We start from the raw sequence: 19975 nt of genomic DNA on the forward strand, positions 1-19975 counted from the left end.
CCTCAATGTGAGGTCCCTCCATCATTTCCTAGACATATATACCCATTTGTGTATATGCTTCATCACTGCTATCATTCTAATTCCTGCATGTTTGCTCCATAAAACCTTGTTTCACATGGCTTCACTTGGTTTGTCAGTCAAACAAATTGAAATGTTTCAACTATTATTTCCTTCGCTTTGGGACTGATACTCACTCAGAAGTATTCTTGATTCAGCATAAAGATAAAAAGAACAGAAAAGCAATAAGGCTTTAAGATTCTCAGCATGGTAGTGGACATGAACTTGCAATGAAAGAAACAAACATGAATAGTGCAATTTGAATCTTACAATGAGAAAGGAAGTAACAGTTTCACATGGCTTATTTCCTGTTTAGATGAAGCTACAATAGCATGCTTTTGTTCACAGCTTTTCACTGTCAAGAAGATATTCAGAAAAAGGAGGGGATGAATAAAAGAGCAGTGTGGATGAACACAAGACTATAGTGTTGACTCAAAAGGAAAACCTTTTAAAAGTATTGCTTGGCTAAGCAACAGCTAAGTGGTAAAGAGTGAAAGATGGGTTCAAGGATAACAGTCTACATATGCATGAAAATTATGAACATTTAGGAGCAAGTGGAATTATTTAAACAGTTTTTAATATGTAGACTATGTAGAATTACAGCCCTGCCAGGTAAAAAAGAAACTTAAAAATATGCCAAGCACTTTTCCAAATGCCTGCTCTGCCCATATAATGTGCATAGATTGTGTAAGAAAGACAAGTTAAGTATTTTGCTAATTTATGGCATTACGTTTATACTATGATTATGGAAACCTAAGAAATGACCATCTGCTTTTCCCAGCTGTGTCTGAAAACTTTTCATTGTTACAGGATAACAAGCTAAACTTCCCCTAATACAGCACCTGCCTACCTTCTAAGGAAAACGAATTGCCTGATTGCCTAGTCAGCAGGGTTACAGTTTGGTACCTCAGTATGAAGTGTTTAAGCAGCTTATCATCCTTACACATGTACCATCCAACTACCAGATTTCCCATATTTTGGAAGCATTTCAAAGGAAAAATAACTTTTTGGGTTCAATTCTTCTTACACATACTCCATAGCAACAGAATTTTATGTCTCAGTAATCCTAAAGGTAATTTCTCATGATTTACAGAAACAGGAAAACTAAATGAAATAGTATTACTCTGGCATTGTCTTGCAGAATTCATGCAGCAAAATCTGTTAATATCACCTAGAAAATGGCATTCAGTTTCTTTCTTTCTACTCAGAGAGGGCCTAAGAATTTTCTATGATGTAGGCAGGATATTATGTCAGACTGTCCTTAGTTGTTCTTAGCATGCACCTTTTCACCCACATGAAATGCCACAATGCATCCCTTTGGTGCTTTAGGAATATTAGAGTACTATATGAAAGGAAGGCACTATTTCTTCACTGTAAAAATATGGGATATGATCATATATATTGCAAATCAATCCTTAGTATTCCTCTTTCACTAACCTACAGAATAAAGTATCAGTTAAAAATTCAATTTTGAAATGACCAGATATTTGTATTGCAATATTAATATTCTCAAATGGTCTCCCAGGGTCAATAAAACTGATCTGAAGATTCTGGACTAAATCTTCTGTTACTCTATGAACAGCATAACTTAATAATCAAAACATATTAAAAAACTCTTCTTGAATGTTAAGAATTATCTTCTTCTCTCAGGGGAGAACTCTGAAAAAGACAGCTTGAGACCAAGTCAGTAAGGCATATTTTGTGTTTTCTGGTACATGAGTAGTGGCACCTGAACTTCTATATGCAAAAGAGCTATATCTGTCTTGGTATTCCTATTTATCTGGAAGAAAAAATAAAGCTTATTCTTTGCTATGTTTATGACTTGTAGTGTGCCACTACCATACTATGTGCCTTAAAACTACATAAATAACAGTATTACTTCTGCAACAGCACAGGGCTGTAACATTTTTACATTGATAGAACTATTGATGGTAGTATTTTTTTTTTCAAGAACATCTGCAAAAAATAATCTTTAATATATTCTTCAATGTTATGAACCTATTCACTGATTTTAGTGATCAGTGTCTGTTGCCAATGAGCCTCTTCATTGGCGAAGTTGACACTTGCCTGAGAAGGTTAAGAGGATTCCCATTTATACATTGAGCTCAAGTGATGTATAATTAGGTGTTCACAGCATTTATTTATATCAAATAAACACACCCCCCCCAATCTATTTTTTCACTGGCTAATCTTCATTTTTATAACCTTAATAAAAGATTAAGCATTATGACATCCTCCAACTTCTTGGTATAGGCTGGTACTCATACCATGACCGTGGTTTGGACAGTTGGAACAGAATTAGAGTTCTAGAGCACACACTCCACTGCCTTTTACAAGAGCTACTTATCTCTAATTTACATGACAGTAAGAGTCTCTTCCAGTGCAAGAGTGACAGAGAAGATGCTGGTAACATAAGGTAGCTAATAGTTATTCTAAAAGTACTGAGCAACCTAGTGTATTAATATCCTTCTTCTCTCAGCAGTTCCACCATTAGCACTTTGCTCAGCTATCTCTTCCAAGGAAATGCATAATGATGAGAGAAAAAGATTATACTGAAGAGATTTTCCAGTACTTATCACCAGAGTATTTATGTAAAAGCCAGCTTATTGCATGCAAAGGAACTATTCCCTGATTTTTTTTCAGGAAGCACTGTCCTAGGTCTTCCCTTTAAGTGGTTAAAGTTAGAACTGAAACGTTCACATATGTACCCAGGTGCTATTTTATTAAGTGATTATTGAAAAAAAAAATAATAAGGGGGGGGGGTGGGTAAAGGAAATTAAGGAATGCAGTATAATATTTAAAAACAAATGTGAAGCAAAGAAATTCAGCAGTATAATTATGTCAAGGCAGCAACAGTCCTGGCAGCACTTTTAGATGGTGACACAGGGAAAATACTTAATACATGAAATGAATGCCCAATGAGTCTGCAGATAGACACTCATGGTTAACAGAAGATGTATAAGAAAAAAAATGCAGCATAAAAAAGGTAGTGTGACAGCAGGCTACAAGATGTAAAACTATAAAGCATATGCACTCTGATATTTTGAAAGCAATTGGAAAACGTCCCTTATCTTTTACTGGTCTGAAAGGAGATGTAGCCTTGTACTAACATAGATATTAAATAGGTCAGCACTTAGAAGTCTCAGTCTACTTGTCATCTATAAACACTGGGAAGTAAAGACAGGAAAGAACTATTGTATATTCATAATGTTTTAAAATGTTGTATGAGTCTCATTCTCGGAAAAATAAATATTTTATCTTCATAGAAAACAACACTAGTGACCCACTATTCTCAAACTATTTTCAGATGTTGATTAACGCTATAGTTCTCTGAATTCTGTCCTTGCTTCTTAGTCTGTTATTAGCTCTTGCCTTATAAGACCACTGCCTCAGAGCAGGGGTTGTGTTTGCATTTTAGCTAGCAAAATAATTCACAAATGGACTTCCTTAGTCTTAGAACAATGCGAATTCTCAAAGTTCCTGACAGCCATAGTTTTACAGTGCTGTATTTCCAATGCCATTAAGACAGAACTGTGAAACAAGAGGACGGACATAAAACTGGATGCTGGATGACAGCCAATAACGAGAACTAAGGGACCAAGTGCAATCTCAGAAGATGAAAAGAAGGAATGTCAGAACATCACTAAAAATGTCAGCTGAACCAGCATCAGCTTGACTGACATCAGAGCTTTAAATCTCATGCTCTCCTGAAAATAAGGAATTTTCTGATAGCCAGCCAAGCATATAGGAGTCTCTCATCTACATATAATTGCAAAATTAGCTTTTACTCTTGCTCTTCTATTTTGTCAGAGACTCATAAAATTTAGTTTTGAATAATGCCCAAAAGACACTTTTGCTACAGAGCGCTGCAGGTAGAGCCTCTCAGTCTGCTGAAACACAGAACTGGTATTACAGGATTACATAAATAGCATGGCTGTGCCATTGAACGAAAGATTGCCATGAGGGCTGCCTAATTTACTGATGTTGTCATCACCTCCACTAACCTTCCTCTTCTGTAATGGCACATGTTAAGGATCAATGTTCTATATTATAGAAAGAGATCAAAAAGCTACATGTCCTGGTTCAGTATCCAACCATAAGTCTCTCAACTCTATTATCACTTCTAATAATGAAATTACATACAAATTGTCTTTTAGTGCTTGGGCTTGTGAAATTGTCATCATTTTAAGTCCCTGGAATAAAACCTTCTACAGTATCCATTCAGCTATGAGAGAAGAGGACTTGTGGTAAAGAGGAAATTACACTGTAGCTGTGCAGGCTGATGAAATGGACCAGGAAAAGGCAAGAGATTTTAGGTTATCCTTTTGGCTAATTCTTCCTGTGTGCCTTAATCTCACCATTCTCCCCAGAGACACTTTAGCCCTTCCTGCTAAGGAGGGAACATTTGGATTGTCAGTCAGCTCAGGGTAATCCACATAAATTATAGCATGGAATAACACAAAGCCCAAGTGACTATCCAGTGAAGAAAAGTGTGTGATACTGGGAATGGACAGAACAAATTGAAATGGTAAAGTCATACCTGTGCAGTACAACTGAAGCATCACTTCCCCAAGACCTATTCAATACATAAAGCAAGTAAGCAGAACTTAACTGTTTTGTCTGTTCATTCATTCCATTTGCAGCACTTATGGTAGGGAAATACTTGACAGGAATGGCATGTCCCATTTTACTTAAAAGGTCAACTCTTATCAATTTTTATAGCAGAGAAAAGCAAAGAGTTCCTGAGATGGATAAATATCAGAAATACAGCAGATTTGCTTTTTCCCCTTTCATAAATGGCCTTCTGGGAGTATATAAAACAACAGGGCTTCAAAGATTATGATAAAAGTAAAGATAACACAAATAGAAAGGGATGAAAAAAAAATATAACAAAGGGGAAGTTTCCTTCTGAGTTATGCTGTGTGTTTTCCACACAGAAGCCACAAAGACAGATGAAAAATAGTTGGTCTGAATTTGGTTTGTTTGAATGCTTTTTCCCAAAACTACATGGGGTGTAAAATGAGCAAAAGTCTGCAGAGCTGGGGGTACTCTCAGCCAAGAGCTTACTTGCAGAGCAGACATGAACATTTACCCTGCACGGGATGCTTGGAGGGGAAAAAAACACAGGCTGAAGCTGAGCAGAGAGTCCTAGTCCCTGTGGGTGCCTCTGGAAGAAGCAGGAGGGTCAAATCCCTCCAGGGAATTGTGCCTGACTAACCTCCTTCTTCACTATGTGCAAGTGAGGCAGCCCAGTCCTTTTTTTTATTTAGCCTTTGTAATATCACCCTATGTCCTCTACAGTTCCCAAAATGCCAGTTCAGTCTCAGTTTGACTGAGTGTCCAGCACTTCCACAGTACTCACTGCCTTAAAAGTATTTTAGAAAAGACACTTATTATCCAACTCAGTCAAAATTCATCAGCCACAGCTGAAATTGTCAGGCTATGATTCTATGAAAAGAGCCGTGCTGCTGACTGCATCGGTATGGCCTGAGACAAGGTCACACCACAGATAAATATAGTATGTGAGTAATTCTGTCACCTTATTGATACATTCACCAACACCTTTGAAAACACAAATCATTAACCCAAAACCCCAGTATCCTCCCCTATCCAGCTTCCTTCCCTCAAAAATGAGGAGACTGGAAAAAAACTACCCACTCTCAATGCTAATAATAACATAAACTTGTTATATGGCTGCTTTAAAAACCCTTTCCCCACCCTGCCTGTTAGTTCTCTTAAAACTTGTAAAATCTGAAAATTCTCTTAAATGACCTAATTTTATAGGAAAAGCTTAAGTTCAATTCGTTCTTTTTCATATGGTCCCTCCTTCTGTACTACTCCAGGAAATAATAATGCAAATATTAGGTTTTATGCACTTTTTTCCATGTTTGAAAATTGAATCCAACAGGTTTATTGACCTTACAACAGTCAGAAGAGGCAGGTAAAATTGTGTTGGAAGGCAATGACTCTGAGATCTAGGAAACTGTATGCTCTTAGCTCACTCATTTAACCTTTTTTCTTTATTTTACAGTCTAGAAAATTCAAGTTAGGACTTAAGTTTTATTTTCTTCTACAGTATAAATAAAAACCAACACACAGGGCATCTTACTAGTTCAATGTGTTATTTTTGAGAATTACCAGTGAGCCTCTCAAAGTTACATACTAATTTCTTGGGTTTGTGCTCAGTTAAAAGTCTGTCTTTTATTTTCAGTCCTTCATATGTTAGAGAAATCTCAAGGGAAAAGAAGAGTTCAACTCAGCAAAAAGCTTGAAACTGCCCTGTAACTAAAATTAGAGCCATTGGAAAAGGAGAGCTGGTTTGGATCCAAAACAAAACAGTGAAGCCATCTATCAATCAGCATCTCACATGGAGTTCAAAGACTGCTTTCACTTCTTCACGTTTATTTGAGGCTTCTTTTGTTTGTTTGTCTTTTTTTTTTTTTTTTAGCTTTTTAATAATAAAAATGAAATTATTATTGGCAGAGATTTTGTGTCATTATAATCCCTTTCATGAGACTGACACTCTTTCAGTAGAAGACATTAAAAGAAATAATAATTAAAAAACCACAACCCACCACACCAAAAAACACCCAAACCCTGAATGTCTGATAGTTATGTAACAAAACCAAAAAAGTATCAACAAAATGTTCAAGTTCCACTTTTACTGCACCCCTTTTTGCCATTGTGTACCCATGGAAACTTCAATTACAAGATTGTACACAGCTTTTCAAGTATTCAGCATAATAGCATACACTTTTTTCCTAATCTTAGGTGTTTATGTTTAAAATAATTTAAAACTGCTCTATATTATTTTTTTCTTTTGACCCAAATAGATTCCATTAACATCATTTATGAGGAAAATATGGAGTAAGGCATTTCACAAAAAACATATTACCAAGCAATAGTAAACATTTTCCAGAAAACAGAAGCCAGATATGCTTCTAGCTCAATAAGCATTACAGTTAACTGCCTCACCTCCTACATGGCATGTCTGGAAGAGAACAGCGCCTATCCAAACATTTTAATGCGTTAAACAGTTAAATGCTTCAGCCCTTCAAGTGAACGTGACATATGCTGTGCTGACCAAAAAGACTCGTATATGGTTCAGTCCACAATCTGATTACATGTTAAGCACCTCCCAAGAGGTGCTTAGAATTACATCCAAGATGATTAAAATTCATATCATAGAGAGGAAACACCTAAATTTTAAAAGAAGAGAATAAAAAAGGCACCAAACTTCTGTCACCTCTGACTCCTATTAGAGTAAAATTAATGGAACTCCTCCAGAGATTTCTCCAGAGTCACATGAGAAACAGGCCTTGTTGCCTTAATAAAAAAAATACATATGCATTTAGGAAAACAAAAATGGATCTCCAGAAGAAAGGCTGCAGGTGTGCATATATATATATATATATATATATATATATATATATATATACACACCTCTGGTATAGGTGTGAAGCCTGGTCAAACAAACATGAAAGCACTGAAAAATTAAGGGCAGGACTTGTTTTACTGAGGTGAATAGGAATCCTATTACATTGTTACATTATTTACGATGAATAGTGTTTTAATCTGCATGATCACGTAATTAAAGTGTCAGCATGCAGACACCCAGGAGGACAGAGCTAGTGCTGAGTATGGAATTAACATTGGTATTTCACAACTCTTGAATGACTTGCCATGTAACCCTAACATCCCCCAAATGCTTCCTTCCAACTAGAACTGCCTAGGGCTTTGTAGAATTGAATAGTGGAAGGGAGACAGTATTCCCCTATTACAGATCCATTTCCCTGAGTGTTTCTGAAGCCTTTTTATCTCACAGCCATTAAAAGCTGGAAGAAGGTCTCTCCTTGGATATGCAGTTAGATTGGCACCCTGCAAAGCCTCCTGAACCTAAGACAGTGCAGGACTGGCCTCCCCAGAAGCAGAGCACTCTGCAGAGTCTGGTTTCTGCTTCCACTTCATTTGATGAGAAAAGTGTGCTATGCCAGATTTTTGCTTGCTGCAGCTTCCTCACCAAGAAGGGAAAAAAAAAAAAAGGAAAAAAACTTTATCCTTCATATCCAAATCTCAGCCTTCCCTGTCCCTACCTGCCTGCAAAGGATTTGAAACAAGAGCAACCATGTTTTTAAGAGGAGAAGAGGGGTAGGAAGGTGATTGCTGCTCACTTCAGAGTGGTGCTACACATAATATGTTAAGACAGAGAAAGAAATTCACTTCTTCACCTTTTTGCTCCCCTGTGTGGGAATGCAGCTTCGGTCATGATTGCACCTCAGCAGCCACACAGTCAAAAGTCTCTACAGTGAGAAGGTTAGGAACTGAGCACATCTTATCTTACAAGATGCTCAGCAAGGACTGTGCTTCTAGGAAGAGGGGCTTCCTTATGTAAGTGAAAATTTTTATCTGCTTTTCCTACAAAATGGATTGCTGGTACAAATTCCTGAGCCAACAATTCATACTGATGATACAAACGCAGGCTGGGCACAGAATGTTTCCAAAAAAAAAAATAAAAAAAGGTTGCGTTTTGGAAGATATCAGCTTGTGAATGCTAGGACTCTTGCAAAGGACGGGAAAGAGCAGACTGTGAAGCTAAAAATAACCACGTGCATGCAAATATCATGTACTATAGCACTACCACAGCATTTTTGGCCATAATATAGCAATCGACTGAATATGAGAATTACTACAGATCAAAGCTAGTCTTCACTTGAGTATTTCAAGATGCTTCTTTTCCAGGAGAGAAATTCAAATTTACAAGCCACACTTCTTTCTTTATCAGTGGAAAAGAATGCCAAATAGGCCATTTCCCGAGCCACAAGAGAAACTCCAACCCGGGGACAAATTTACCTAAAAGACAAACCTGCAGAGACAACCAGCAGCTGTGTGGCATCAAAATGGATACTGCTACATAATGTAAAACTTTACCAAAACTTTCAAGACCAATGTAACATTTCTGATTCTAGCACACCTTTCTTAAGGGTCCAATTATGCAAAGTACTAGTCCCAATTCAGAAAAGCACCTAAACACAACCATAGCTGCAATCATGAAAGTAGTTCCCTATTTAACTTGATTATTCAGTTGGCATGATTAAATTCTAAGTGCTTAACTGTATTAACACAAACATCAAGGTTTTGTCTCAGTAGGATGAATTAGGTAAACTGAAATTCATTGCACTGGTATATTTGAAGCAGTGGATTTCAGATTACTTCATCTCTTTTTCTGTAAGCATGCTGTTGTGCCAAAAGCTGTCACTCCCCTGTTTTCTATGCATTTGCTGTATTTTAATGAGAAACTCTATTTATTGATTCTGATATTACGGAGAAAATGGGTTTTCCTTTCAGTAAGATGATTACACATAAATGTTACAGAGAAACACAAGAGGGGGTTTTGTTTTGTGGGCTTTTTTTTCCCCTGCATAATTGCTGAAGGCAGCGTACTACCCACTAGCACAAGGCAGTAAATGAGCTAAGTCCCGGATTCACAGCTGTGCTCAGTGTGCTCCATGTGCAGCGACGGGCGCTCAGAAGGAACCATTTGGGATGCCCTGATGTAAAAGGACTGGCTCTGCGCTGGACCCGTGCCCATCGCAGGCGAGGTAAAGCCACAAGGCTGTGCTGTGCACAGAGGACAGCGAGGCCCCCAAGGTGCCAATCTGCCAGCCAGGCAATGTCAAAGAAAAGCAGTAATGCAGACATGCCCTCCTTCTCACTCATCACACCCACAGATGCCTGATTCTTTCTCCCTTGCTTTCAGTAGTGCTGAGTTTTAGGGAGCAAACAACATAATATAGAACTTCTTTTTTTCTGGGACTAGCTGCTAACGCTTAAAGAAGGATACTCATCATTATGTTCAAAAAAGAATACTCATCATTATGTTAATCTGTTTTAAAATCTAATATGAGTAATAAATATTTTCTTCAGTGCTAATATGTAGAGCTCTTAAAGAAAATTGCAACAGGAACCTTGCATTCTTACAAGAATGCAATGTGTTGCTGCTTGGGGCTAACAGAATTACAACTTTTAGGTTGCATCATATAAACACATCAAAAAGCAAGCATCTGCACCCTCCAAAGTTTATTTAAATCCCCTACCTTTCCTACATAGAGTGGGTCTGTACCCATGTATTCTTCCAGCACAAAGAATTGATTCCACACCCAACTGCGTTTGGTTCTCGTCCTCCCTGATTGAAAATAGGGCTTTGACCTGGACCTTGTGAGCTCTGCTTGATTCATCCCAGAAAGACACAGGAAAAGAGCTAGTATCTGAAGAAAATGGCAAAACTCCACTTTGCCCAACTTCATCTTTTTTTTTTTTTTTTTTTTTTTTTTTCCTCGGTGAAAGAAAAAACCTTGACCAAAGCAGGCACAATTCCAGTTGTCTCAGTAGCTCTAGCCTCCGGCAGGGTGTCAGCTGGGAGTCCAGAGATAATAATTTGCAGAGTGGTTGATTGGAAGATGTCACCACTGCTGAATAGCCTTCACCAAAGAAATGGTATAATGGGTACCTATCCGGGAAAAAGACAAGAATCGTTGTCAGAATTTTAATTCTTTTTAGAGAATGCAAATTCTTTGCATGCATCAAAACTGTTCATTTATTACTTTTCTTCTCATCAACACCAATGAATTTACATAAATCTCTCAAAGTTTATCGCAAACTTCTTGGATGACATTACTACTGCTGATACAACTGTATTTATAGCCATAAAGTTTTCTCCTAAATGTTCTCTTAATACACCTTTTTTTTCCAGTATAAATGTTAAAATTACTTCTTTTTAAAATAATCAGAGTAAGTGTAGTTATTAACAGTCATTTGGTTTGATATTTTCTCTTCTGTCTACTATGGTCTGCTTTACTTGCCATTCCTATGATATAATTACAAACCAGCCACAGGCAGTGAGTTATATTAATGGCAGGGACATATCCTAGTTTAACTCTCTCCCATATAACTCAAAAGTAAAATGAACAAGCACAAGATGAATCAGAACAATTTGATTGATTCTTAGTCACAGTACACCAGATGCTATGATTTGTTCTGATCTGAACCTGACCTGGTAAAAAGCCCTGAGTCTCCCCACTCAATTTCACTACATTCCTAAAGCAAATGTCAGGCACAGTAAGAAACATGTTAGACTACTTTATATATTTATACAGAAATATGCCCAGAAAGATCAGAAGATAATGTCATTTTATATTTTCAATGAAACCTTGATTTAATAACAAATAGTCTTTCAGGATGAATGCATGTAAATTGGTTTTTATTTAAAAATTTAATTATTTAATAACTCATAGGACTTACTAATAATTTTTTTTTTTTTTTTATAAACACAAACTTCAATACTTAAACAAGACATTTTTCTGCCTTTTATGACTGTGAGACTTTTCTGCTCATGTGAAAATGTATACCTAGCATAACATTTTTAAAAGTATAAATTCTGTCAGTCAGAACCAAACATAGCTTTGCCTTTTGGTACAATCACCAGGTAAGCAAAGCTGTCTCTTAAACAGACATTTTCTTTGTCCAAGTGAGCAATAAGGGAGACAAGAAGCATTTACGAGGTGCCAAACATGAAGTGGAAATAAGGGTGAAATTAAAATAGATAACGGCATTAATTTGGAGTGAACTGCTGCTACTTAGGAAGCCACGGAAGAAAGAAGATTTCATCCTTTATACTTTTAATTAATCTAAAAAGGCTAGACATTAAATCACATACACATTAAACACTCTGGAGTGATTATCACAGTCCTACCCATTACTACTAAAACTGAGTGAAATGAGATATCCACTATCTGTTTTCAGTATGTCAGGCTCTTTCAGCTGCAGAACGCCTATGCATCATGCTGCCAAAGGTACCTAGAGGGCAGAAACATGAAACAAATAAAAAGCTCTTCTGATTACAGACTGTATTTAAAGCCTTTTTATAGTAATCCCTTCTGTGGTACTGCCCTGCACCAGAAAGGCTTTGCTTAGAGGCTGGTGGGATAAACCACAAACCCACTGAGCATGTTTGCTAAGCAGCAGCAATTTGAAAGCTTCCATGTAGGAAAATCCAGGCAAAATGAAGAGAATAAGCAAGCCTTACCTAAAGACACTAATTTTGAAAACATGATGCTACATTTATAAAAGACATCATTCCAACATGGACCAAAATTCTTCTCACAGCAGGATTAACAAGCAGGTGTCATCCTCGTTAGAAGAGCCGAGTTTGAAATGATTAATCCCAACTACTCATAGCTCAGTTTTGATCTGGCCCTTTGGGTAAATCATGACCATATGACAGTAATTACTGAGAGGGCTGCCAATGAGTGTTAAGGAAGTAGCTGTGCTTTCCCTGTGATATGTTTACTTCCTAGTGCTCTGTTCAACTACGGTAAGTGTTGTTTGTAGTAGAGGCTGTTTATGCATCCTTGATTTCCCCTCTCTGTGTCTGAGTTACATCATGTTAAAGACATCTGATATTGATAAACTGTCAGTTTATTTCAAAGAGGCAGCAGATTGTTATTTAACAGAGATAAAAATACAAAATGGATTTTCTTAAGAAATGTCAGTAAAACATTTACAATATGTTAGAGTCTTTTCACTAAGCAGTTTGAAATGTCTTGTTCTTGCTCTGAACAGACATTTCAAACCTAGAATTGCTCTAACCTTTATCTCAAACAGTGTTCTCTTATATCCTTTATTTTACACCTGCAGGAAAGTATGAAAGCCACCATATGGAGTGCCATGGTCCCCAGCCACACGCCACAGCACAGAACTGAAAAACGCACCCAAAATACCAACTGAAAAACAGTCCATATGCTAGACAGCACAATCTGATGAAAAGCAGAATACTCACACCTCCTGGAAAGAAAACATTGTTGTGGTTTACTCATTCTCAAATACTTTCACCACACAGACTCCAAAATTCCAATTATTTTTATTCAGCTGTGTGGCAGCACTTTCTGCTCTGAAACACTCTTCCTTCCCTTTCTTCTCTTCTTTAGGATAAGTCTTCCTATTCCTCTTAGAGCCCTTTTTTATTTGGGTTTTTATTTATAAATCTTCCAGCACACTGCCTTTTATATGTGATACCTCCAAAAGCAGAAGTCTCTTGTATTTAAAAATAATTTCTGTTTTGGGAATAGTTCTTTATTAAATTGCATTTCATTACCTTTCTTACTAAAATAGATAGATAGATAGATAGATAGATAGATAGATAGATAGAAACATAGATATATAGACACACATTTTATACAGATTTTTTTAATCAATATTGTCCAGGCATAAGTAGCACTTCGACATCACCTGTTCTATAATGTCCTTAAGTATCAAGTCCATAAGACTACATAAGCAACGTCACATCATTCATAAAACTGAAAACTAAGAGGTAGTGTAGGGCTTTTTTTCCTCATTAAGGTATAGCTTGAGTGTTCAGGGCTGCACTTGCAGCAGTGGATAAAATTAACACTGACAGCAACAGAGGGTACTCAGTGTTCTGATTCCAGTGTCTTCACTGTCATCTGTGTTTACTGACTTGAGTGTAATGGCAAAACTGACCTGCAACCACTCTGTAATTTTTTGTTTAAAGATGCTCTTTTATGAAACTCTGTCTCTTTCTGCAAAACTAAGATTCAAAGTATACAAAACCAATAAATATTTACACTTTTAATTGATATCATTAACTTCGCTAGAATAAAAGTGTACTTTTACATCTTGTTTCTGATCTTCCAAATGCTACTGCCCTCCCCAAACAGGGGTAAACCAAATCATATCTCCTCATTCACCCTTTGCCAACCTAAAAAGTAACTTAGGCCTTAAAAAATAAAATTGTAATAACACTGTTAGTGTATTTAAAGCATTAAGCTATAGCTTTCACATCTAAGCTTGTTTTCCTTATTTGCTTTACATGTTGTCCTGACCATCACAAACATGAAAAATACAAAGTAAAAGAACTGTTGTGTAATTTGGAGAGTATGTTATGTGATCTGGGCAGTGCAGGTAGCATGTCTTAACTGAACAGTAACACCCTGTCCAGGTGAACAGCTGTAAGAATAAAAAAAACCCACAAAACCCAAAATAACTAAGCATAAAAAATATTCACAAGATATCCAAACTCTCACGTTTATGTTCTTAAATAGTTGGCTGATATCTAAAACCTCAGACTGAAGAATGCACATTTGAAAAAAATAATAACCTCTTCATTCAATATACATCATAAACCTTACATTTTCCCCCATCTGCTGTACAAAAATTAAACTATATTTAAGCCACAGTGTTCTGGTGCACACTGCTAATCTGAAAAATGTTACTACTCTACTTTGCCAAAACAATCTGCTAGTGTCAAAAAGACACTATTATGCGCTCTCTCTAAGGGGCAATCTTGATTTGTTGAAAACATTCAGATCATGAATAAGATCCTCAACTTAAAGGAATAGTCTCCCTCACTGCAAGCAATTAAGGGTAATTTACACCCACTGAAAATCTCTCTGAATATTTTGCTTCACTCCATAATTTCTAAAACAACTCATCAAGTCTAGCATTCATTGTTTGTGTGTCACAATGAGCATCAGTAGATAAGGACAAGTCTCAGAGATGCCGTCTTGGAAGCCCTCCTTCCCCACGTCTAAGATTTCCCCAGCCCCTTAGGGCAGTTTACTGAAGGCTCTTGAGACCATTTTTTACCACCTAACCTTCGCAGCCAAAATGCAAATTCCTGCAGACTTCTGCTCACACATTGCTACCAGTGTCACAGTGCCAGCTTAATCTATGAACCATATCATTTTCCTGTCAACCTCTTCAACCCAACAGAGAATTTTGTCCTTCAGCATATTTTGCCCTTAATGTGTAAAATGCTTCAGGAAGCAGCAGAAATCTAAACCCTTTTCCATTACTAAACTCCACCAGTCTGGATTGCATGACTCTAGTTTGAAATCTGACTGTCAGTCACTCGTTGAAGTTATAACTGAAGAGCTTACCACTCCTATTTTATTGCCTTCTCTTCCCTCATCTTCCCCCCTGCCCCATTATTCTCCTCTCATCAAATTGCTTCAATTTTTGATACCATTGCAAAATTTACTGCGCAAATATGGACCTCACTGACTGAGCAGCCACTTCCTGCTACTAAATCTGGCTTTAGCTTGGTCAACAATACACAATTATTCCATGAGTTTGGGGTTTTTTTTTGTTTTTTCGCTACTTTAGTCACTCAGTAAAATCAGACCCAGGGTGTTGAAATAATTCCAAGGGTGACTGTTGCCACTGGATCTTGAAACATGATCCTTTAAACAAAGTCGAACCAGGAGGTGAGCCCCTTGACAGCTGGACTGCCCTCACTGAAATATTTATGCTTTGACATTCAATTTTACAATGCCCATTGGACAGGGTGTTACATTTAGTGGCAGAGAAAATTCCCCTTTGTTACAAGCCTGCAGCTCCTCCACATCACACATCCTAAACATTGCAGGAGACTCCTTCACAGTCATATGAACAGGAATGTGATCCTTGAGACAAAAAGGTTTTGAGAAGATAACATGTCTAATTACAGTGTCAATTGCAATGTCTGGTTATCACTTTTTTCAGGGAAAGAGAAAAAGAAAAGGAGGGTGCCTTAGAGCAAGTGAGGTGGGGACCCGGTGATGAAATGAAGCTCTTCAAGTCAAGGCAGTATGATGAAACCTATTAACTCCCTGTGCCAGATGACATTACAACTACAGACCACAACCTCCCGCCGCTAACTGGCCTAAATATTCACATGGGAGATCTGTAAATGTAGTGCACATCCTGCAGTCTGCATCTGGTTATCAAGCAAAAAACTATCACTGCTCCAAACATATGGCACTGTTACACTAAACTGGCTCCAATACCCTCTGACTCAGGTGAAAGGACCTGATGAGACGACAGAAAAACACTAGGAACACTGCAATAAATTACATGGCTTAAAAAAAAAAATGCATAAAGAAAACCAGGTAACAGCTTTTGGTCTTTTATACTGCGCTGCAGTTGATCATAAGATTGCACGTGTCTAGAGTGCTAAATTGTTTGAGTTGTTGGTAAGTTTGTTTTGTTCCCCAAGCAAAATTAACTAAAGAAAGATTTTTTTTTTTTTTTTCCCCTAATTTCATTTTCTCCATGTGAAAGAGTTTTGCTGGTTTTTCACCTTGCCATGGTACACTTGAAAGATCTAAGTTGCTGGGAAGGATTATGCTAATTTGATCAGTTGTTGAAAAGAAACGCCAGCAGTATTTGTGGATCTGGGACCAATCAAGGCAAATATTTAAATTTCCACAAGCTCAATTTCTGCAGCCTCATTTCAGCTGAAGAACATCACATAATGCCTAGGGATGACTTTCTTGCAGAACTGCTGAATTCCCAGAGGAGGCACTCCTGCATTGCTGCTTAGAGTTAAGCCTGGTTTGACAGGAAGAACTGAAGTAACCATCTAGTTTATGCACACTTCCTCAGATAGAATTTAACGATTTTTATTGCCACAAGAAAACAATACCCAGTAGTAGCATGAAAGGCGTACATGAAAAGAAATGTGTGTGATAAACTATAGGAAAAAGAATGGCTCAAGAAAGGCCCTCATTGAAGAACCACTGAACACATCAGATACTGAAGTCAATAGATTGAAAACACACATAAACTTACTAGACATCACTAGGACTGACTCCCAAGCAGTATATTCATCTGTAAAGCACTTGAAATTTAAAATATTTTCTATTTTCATCACACATCAGAGTCAATTTGTGAGTTGAATCCCTTTGAGAAAAGGCTTAGCCAGGTTTATAGCAAAGTAGGAATTTAAGTTGGAGTAGAACAATATAAGGTCTTGCATTAGTAATGATTTTCTTCAGTCAAGCCTGAAGAAACAGAAAAATGTGGGTACAACATGTACGGACACACAGTCTTATGTGAAAAGGATAGGCAAAAATATATGTGGATATTGTACCCATTCTTCTCATCAAAAAATTCAGTTAATCTGCAGCTGTACAAATGCTTTACAATTACCTTTTTACATGAAAAAAAAAGAATACTTTGCCATTAAATTAATAGCAAATAATCAATAGTGCCTTGCTATTAAATCAATGCAAGTAGACTTAGGAGAGTTGTGAGGCTGTCATCTGACTTTTAACACAATTCTAATGACCTACATCAGCCTTTAATTACAGTAAATTCTCCCATTATAAGGGTGAAATGCTCCTTGATTAAAACTGCAATCTTTAATGGCTTTTTGCAAGAAAATAGGCTATATTACTGATATTTGTATTTTCACTCACATTACCTGACACGCATTTCTAACATGCAGTGGTTGCTCAAATTATTTTCTTTGATATTTTCCTAATATTCCTGGTAGTTTTAAATCTTTATGGAGTACTCAAACCCTAGATATTGCACATACTTAATATTAAAAGCTGTCAGAGCTAGGCCTTCCCTTACTGTGGATTTTATTGCAATTGTTTTTTAAATCTTACTTAGCCTTTCTTCATGACCCTGAAAAAAGTGTGTCTAGATGTCTAGATTAGATCCCCTGGTAGCTGCAGAGTGAAAAGCTATAAAATTGTGTACAAGGACTTAAAAAGAATAGCACTTTTGGTCCCTAGATAGTTCTTTTGGGTTTATTAAGTGGGTTTTGTGTTGTTGTTTTTTCCTCCAAAGATGGTACAACACCCGTTGCACTGAACTAGCTCTAATGAGGCACAATCGTACCATTTCCAAATATTCTAACTTCACTTCTGCATCGTTAAAACTGTTATATTATTGCTCAGAGAAAATCAGCATCACTTTACGGCTGATCTTTATCTGTTGACCTGTTGTACCTTCAGAAGCTACACGGTAAGCAAACTTCATTTAGTTATGCAACTTTCATGCTACTGCTCATCTAAACAGCTCTGCACCTGAGCTTACGTAGAGCCACCTTTCTCAGAAACAAAGTACCTAGCTTTCACCAATAAAAATTCCCTGCAAACTCAAATAATGTAACAGAGAAACAATTAGGAGATATAATAAAGATAGAAAAGTAAAGTCTTGCATCAATGCCAAGGAGAGACTGTTTCAAAAACTGGCATGCTCAAGAGTTTGGCTCTTTTATGTATTTATAATTTTATCCTGGAAAAGCAATTTATTTTCTGCAAAGCTGCACAATCACCTATGTTTCAGCTGAAAAATGGCAAGTCAGTATGTCTTGTTAGAGAGACTATGAAGTATATTCTGCCCTTTCAAGTCTCTGTTTTGGCTTGAGCAAGTTATCTATCAGAACACAAGATTTCATCCTTGCAAGGGGAAAAGATTAAAGTATCAGCATTTCAGTTCCCAGAATCAGAGCACATCACAAGTATCCATCTCCCATCCTTTCCCACATCCCAGGGAAGACATCGTTTGTAGAATCTTGGCTCACCTGAACTACTTCACCTTTTGAAAGCAGTATAAAGGCTAAACCATATCTCAAAAAGGGTTATTTTTTGCCTCCATTAGCAACTAGAAGTCTGAGGATCCAGATGACAAACCTCTTGCTACTGGTGTACACAGCCTATTGTAGGGAAGCAGGACATGCCTGTGCGTGGATATGTGGACGGATTGGGGGACAGGGTGGAGGGGGAAGGGTCAGCATCAGCCAAGCACTGCAGAGCTAGCCTTACCAGCTGAATACTAATCAAAGAAACAGCTCCGGTAATTTCAACATTTGCAAACTCCAGAACATCCTTGACATAGAAGGACGAAAGCTCTGGGAAAGAACTCAGGAAATTTCCTTCTCTCTGCAATCTTTTGCACTGTGGCATCACTGCCAGAGTTCGAGCCCAAGCAAGACAACAGCTTGGGTTTGGCAGAAAGGACCGAGACAGTCAGGACTTTGAGCTGCCTATATTTTGCAGAAGTCTGTGGTCCTCCCTTCCCCCACCCCACTTCCCCGCTTGTCTGTGAGGCTTCTCCAAAGAGTCAAGAGTGATGCTATTGTTCTCTTATTTCTCAGAAGGTGCACACGCGGCTACAGTCCTAGTGCTCTCACTTTCCACGGTTTCTCCACCACACCTGGTGTTGGGTGCTCCCACGGCCGGTCCCAGCCGGGCTGCCCGGGCCGCCCCCAGCCCGGAGAATGCGAAACTTACGGCCGCGGCCGTGCCGCCCCCGGCGGCTCCGCAGAGCCGCGGCCCCGCTCCGGGCAGGAGCCGCTCCGGGGCGAGCGGATGCGGGGGAACAGCACACAGCCCTTCCCTGCACCTGCTCCGACCGCCCTCTGCCTACATGGGAGGGGAAGGGGAAGGAAGGCAAGGAAAGGCACAGGTGCAGCCAGCACTTACCTGCTCCCCCTTTCCCTCGGCTGCCCAGCGCGGTGAGTATTTTAATCCCAAGGGCCGACGGTGCCTCCGCGGCGAAGTGCCTGCGGGATGCTCCCAAGCCGGGGGGGGGCGGGCTGCGGGCGGCGGGGCGCCCACCGGGCATGGGGGCTGCGCGCCCGCCCGCGCTCTCGCCCGCGCCCGCGGAGATGGGAGCGCTGCCGCTGCTCCGCTCCTCCTCCTCCACGGCACGGCGCGGCACTGCACAGCCAGCCGCTGGGCACACGATGGGAGAAGTGGGTGCCGGTGCCAAGCCCAGCTCCGACTGGGTGCGGATCGTGGCTGCGGGAGGAGGAGGAAGAGGAGGGAGGGAAGGAGCGGAGAGAGAGGGAGGGAGAAGGCAGAGGAGGTGGGGATGCTGCTCTGGGCAGGGGATATCACGGCTCGGTGGCTGGAGCCGGCTGCCAGCTCCGTCCGAGGGCGCGCGGAGGCGGCACAGGGACTCTTTGTACCTCCCGAAGACCCAGCGGTGGCTATTGAAGAGGGATCCAGGGAGCAAGCAGCCTGCCCGGCCCCACTACCCCCCGCCTCTTCTCCTCCTCCTCCTCCTTGACAGGATATACAGATGGAGTCCTTTGGATAAAAATCAGGAGCCGGGCTAGGGGGTG

The 19975-nt window shown here is 39.0% G+C and overlaps 1 protein-coding gene across 1 annotated transcript in view; it reads right to left on the reverse strand.

Annotated features, from left to right (window-relative positions):
- Positions 1 to 19661, reverse strand: part of LOC131575816 (cadherin-7) — an 81162-nt gene extending 61501 nt beyond the window's left edge. The window contains exons 1-2 of the mRNA XM_058831799.1: positions 19332 to 19661; positions 10152 to 10564 (exon numbers count right to left, since the gene is read on the reverse strand). Of these exons, the coding sequence (XP_058687782.1) occupies positions 10152 to 10361 (210 nt within the window). The 5' untranslated portion in view covers positions 10362 to 10564; positions 19332 to 19661. The remainder of the gene's footprint in view (positions 1 to 10151; positions 10565 to 19331) is intronic.
- Between the last annotated feature and the right edge of the window lie 314 nt (positions 19662 to 19975).

This window comes from Poecile atricapillus, chromosome 2, assembly GCF_030490865.1.
Source record: "Poecile atricapillus isolate bPoeAtr1 chromosome 2, bPoeAtr1.hap1, whole genome shotgun sequence".
NCBI classification, from domain to species: domain Eukaryota; kingdom Metazoa; phylum Chordata; class Aves; order Passeriformes; family Paridae; genus Poecile; species Poecile atricapillus.